Source organism: Vigna umbellata, chromosome 4 (genome assembly GCF_029865625.1).
Source record: "Vigna umbellata cultivar VRB3 chromosome 4, Vumbellata_1.0, whole genome shotgun sequence".
Taxonomy (NCBI): Eukaryota; Viridiplantae; Streptophyta; class Magnoliopsida; order Fabales; family Fabaceae; genus Vigna; species Vigna umbellata.
In genome coordinates this window covers 52,850,115-52,854,563 of record NC_142168.1, presented here as the reverse complement: position 1 = coordinate 52,854,563, position 4,449 = coordinate 52,850,115, and the positions used below count along the sequence as shown (strand labels likewise).

General features: G+C 35.5%; 1 protein-coding gene across 1 annotated transcript; it reads left to right on the top strand.

Moving 5' to 3' along the window:
- Nucleotides 1-1,581: 1,581 nt before the first annotated feature.
- Nucleotides 1,582-4,213, top strand: LOC148200588 (sucrose transport protein SUC8-like). The gene is made up of 4 exons (XM_088113823.1): nt 1,582-2,886; nt 3,357-3,420; nt 3,589-3,632; nt 3,884-4,213. The coding sequence occupies exons 1-4, from the start codon at nt 1,651-1,653 to the stop codon at nt 4,061-4,063; spliced, it is 1,524 nt and encodes a 507-aa protein (XP_087969949.1). The 5' UTR covers nt 1,582-1,650; the 3' UTR covers nt 4,064-4,213.
- Nucleotides 4,214-4,449: the final 236 nt, after the last annotated feature.

The window sequence follows — 4,449 nt, the reverse complement described above, 5'->3', positions numbered from 1 at the left end:
TTCGAAATGCGTTTTATAACCGCACTTATTTATATTATTTCCTAACCGCACTTCGAAGTGCGTTTATATATTTATGTGCACGTTGAAGTGCGTTTCACGTTTTATGGTACGAATTCCAAAAAAATTACATATATAATAATTAAATTATTACAAATAAATCTAAAATAATATTTAACATTATATATAATAATTATTATTTAATTCAATAAACAATTTAATAATTATTTCAATTTCATAAAAAATTAAAAAACTTAAATAAAATTAAATACATAATAAATAATATATTACGAAAATAATAATATGTTGAAAATAACAAATTCAACAAAATTTAACAAACAAATAAAATAATTCAAAATATATTAAAACAAAAAATTTTATTTAACAACTAACATAAAAAATTAAATTTATTATACTAACCTAATAAAAATAAAACCTAATAAAATAAATATATACTAACCTAATAAAAAAATAAAAAAACTAAACCCTAAAAATCTAACGCACTTCGAAGTGCGAAGTGCGGTTTGTCTCAGCCGCAGATCGAAATGCGGTGGGATCTACGTGCTTTACGCATTTCGAACTGTGGTGGGTGGGTCTGTGCTTTCCGCAGATCGAACTGCGGTTTGTTTTTGCCGCAGTTCGAAATGCGGTTTCTCTGTGCACCTGACCGCACTTCCAACTGCGGACGTCTGTGACCGCAACTCCAACTGCGGACGTTTGTGACCGCAACTCCAACGGCGTTTAAGTTCTCCGGCGACGAACACGAAGGACGAACGCTTGGCACGACACGAACGCAGCTTGGCATAGGGAACCCGGAGAGAAAAATGGCAGAATGAGGGGAGAAAAAGAGGGAGAACTGATTTGGAAAGGGGGTGTAGGGTTTGAGTTTGAGATGCGGCAGAAAGTTAACTTTTTAAAAGATTCAAAATATTCTCGTTAAGTGTGTGAAAGACAAAGGGTATCATTGAAATTAAAATATGTTTTGGAGGTGCAGGACGAAGGCGGTGAGGTGAAGGGTTTGAGTTTGAGATGCGGCAGAAAGTTAACTTTTTAAAAGATTCAAAATATTCTCGTTAAGTGTGTGAAAGACAAAGGGTATCATTGAAATTAAAATATGTTTTGGAGGTGCAGGACGAAAGCGGTGAGGTGAAGGGAGAATCACTCTTGCTGCTTTCATAGTCTTCATGGGGTTTTGATCCAATTTTAAGCAAAATTTAGTTAGTGTGATTTGATTTTAATAGACTGAAGCATTTTATTTTGAAATGGTTTGAATTTTTTATTTGTAGCCATATTTTACTATTAAGAAACAGTAATGAAAATGATTAAAAAAAATAAAAATTAATAAAAGGTTTAATTGGAGTTAATAAATGCAGTCCTTTACAATCAATGTCAAACAAAAGTTTGGATTACGTTACACAGTGTGAAAACTATATTCATTCCACGTCAACAACTGATAAGGATTCAGGGGTTTCCCCTAAAAATCACAAAATCACCTGATACCGGCTCTTCCAGTATTCTTATTTTGTCCACTTATTGATCCTCACTCTTTAAATACTCACCAATTCTTCCCTTTTTCTCACACTATTTTCTCTCACTCCTTTTGTTTCATAGAAGGGAATCAAACACTGGTGTGTTTTTAGGGAGATCTGTTCAATGGAGCCTTCGTCCTCTTCGCTTCAGGTGGAAACAGCAGAGCGGAAACAATCTAGTCCCCTCCGAAAAATGTTTGCTGTTTCTTCCATTGCTGCGGGAATCCAATTTGGATGGGCCCTGCAACTCTCTCTCTTAACACCCTATGTTCAGACTTTGGGAGTTCCTCATGCCTGGTCCTCTTTCATCTGGCTCTGTGGCCCCATTTCTGGGTTGGTTGTGCAGCCCATTGTAGGGTACACCAGTGATAGATGCACTTCCCGTTTTGGCCGCCGCCGTCCATTCATCATGAGTGGTGCGCTTGCCGTTGCCATCTCTGTGTTTCTCATTGGCTATGCGGCTGATATAGGACACGCCACCGGTGACGATTTAACCCAAAAGACGCGTCCACGAGCGGTGGCCATTTTTGTGATTGGCTTTTGGATCTTGGATGTTGCTAACAACATGCTTCAGGGTCCATGCCGAGCTTTTCTCGGAGATCTTGCCGCTGGAGATCAGAAAAAGACCAGAACTGCCAATGCCTTTTATTCGTTCTTCATGGCCATTGGCAACGTTCTTGGCTATGCCGCTGGCTCCTATGATAAACTCCATCGTATTTTCCCGTTCACTGAAACCAAGGCGTGTGACGTGTTTTGTGCAAACCTGAAAAGTTGTTTTTTCTTCTCAATACTGCTCCTCCTTATTCTTTGTGCTATTGTTCTCACTTGCGTGGAGGATCCACAGTTAAAGCTCGGTTCTGGCAACACTAACAACGGTGAAAACCAAGACGTTCAAACTGGACTGTTGTGTTCATGTTTTGGTGAATTGGGTGCTGCCTTTAAGGAATTACAAAAACCAATGTTGATGTTGATGCTTGTAACCGCCATTAACTGGGTCGCATGGTTCCCTTATATGTTGTTCGATACTGATTGGATGGGTCGTGAGGTGTATGGCGGTGATGTGGGCAGTCCAGCATACAATGATGGTGTGCATGCAGGTTCATTGGGGCTCATGTTGAACTCAGTCGTTTTAGCTCTGATGTCATTGGCGGTGGAACCAATGGGTCGTCTTGTCGGAGGAGTTAAGTGGCTATGGGCAATCGTTAACGTTATCCTTGCCGTTGGCATGGCCATGACGGTGGTGATCACAAATGCTGCACGTAACGAACGGAGGCATGACGGCGTCATGGCTGGTCATCCTTCTACCGCTGTTAAAGCTGGCGCATTGAGTTTCTTCTCCGTCCTCGGAATCCCTCTAGCGGTATAACCATTACTTTCTTTCTTGTAATGTTTTTATTGTCTGTCTATCTTTTTTTTTCAGTTTTTTTCTTCTGATCTAAAAATGTTTTCAAACCATTTTTGTGATGTTTTAATTTCAGAGATTTTTTTTTCTTCTTTTAAGCAAGCTGATTTGGTAACTATTTAATACATTTAATATTTTTTTAGATGTTGAAATATTCAATATGTTATTAATATTTTTTAGTAAGATTAATTTTTGTGTAATGCGTAATTAAGTCGTCCTTAAATGTTGACCATTATAAAGTAATAACTCCTTGGTTTTTTTTTTGTTTTATTTTGGAAGGTTGAAGAAAAAAAAAAGGTTATACAAACTATAAAATTTTAAAACCATTATCTGAGAGAGGATATATAAAAGTATTTAAAGATTACTCAATATATAATTATATATCAATGTGTCATAAACTAATATATATACTTTCAATGTGTACCCAGATTACTTTCAGTGTTCCATTTGCTCTAGCATCTATATACTCCAGTGCTTCAGGTGCAGGCCAAGGTAAAGCAAACAATATCATTTATTATGTTTTATATTTTAAATAATTATTGTATTTTTAGAAAATTACTGTTTGTGAAATTTACTTTGTATAAAGAAAAAAAATTGGCAAACTACTGTAGTCATAAATCAAATGTCTATATACATAATTAACCTTTCTTCAATGTTCAGGTTTATCTTTGGGCGTCCTCAATGTTTCAATTGTCGTGCCTCAGGTAAGAATCCTTTTACATTACAAACATATTTTTGTCATTTAATTTAATATATTTTCTCATAACTATGTTAAGAATTGAATACATAATTACATGATGGGCTAAACTTGGGCACATATTTTTTTAAAAAAATTAATATATTTTTTTTATCACAATTGTTAATTTGATAAAGTTTATATCAAAATATCATATGATTATTATGGTGATTAACTTTATGACTAATTTTTGTGTATACATGACTTTTATATATACAGATGATAGTATCAGCAATAAGTGGACAATGGGATAAATGGTTTGGTGGTGGTAACTTGCCGGCGTTTGTGTTGGGTGCGGTGGCAGCAGCCGTGAGTGCAGTGTTAGCTGTTATTCTGCTGCCAAATCCGAAGCCAGCAGATGAGAGCAAAGCTTCTGTTACCGTGGGGGGTTTCCATTAGTATAAGGAATTTACATGTTTAGCTTTCTTACCCTTGTTTTTGACATGGGGAAATAGACCTTTTATTTAAATTTGTTACATGTCTATTGTTTAAATGTTATTATACCTAAGATAAAAAAACCCTGTTATGTTTAGTGTTGAATTTTGTGTAGCTTTGTTGCCTATAATATATATAAAAACAAAAACTTAAAATATTAATCATTTTCGGCAACATAAATATCTAAATCAATATATATCATATGGTTCAGGTATAATGTTTGGTGAAGATTCTCGACTTTTTATAGCCTGAACCAAAGAGTGTTTTAGTTTAACCTCGTGTGTGACATTTAGCTAAAGAAAAAAAACAATGTAAAATGTTATCTAAATTTGAACCAACATAGTCACATG

Bases quoted from the DNA above. Each gene is read 5' to 3' on its own strand.
- LOC148200588 (XM_088113823.1), top strand. From the start codon at position 1,651: ATGGAGCCTTCGTCCTCTTCGCTTCAGGTGGAAACAGCAGAGCGGAAA. The intron at 2,887-3,356 runs GTATAACCATTA...ATGTGTACCCAG, and splicing joins TCCTCGGAATCCCTCTAGCG to ATTACTTTCAGTGTTCCATT. The intron at 3,633-3,883 runs GTAAGAATCCTT...TTATATATACAG, and splicing joins TTTCAATTGTCGTGCCTCAG to ATGATAGTATCAGCAATAAG.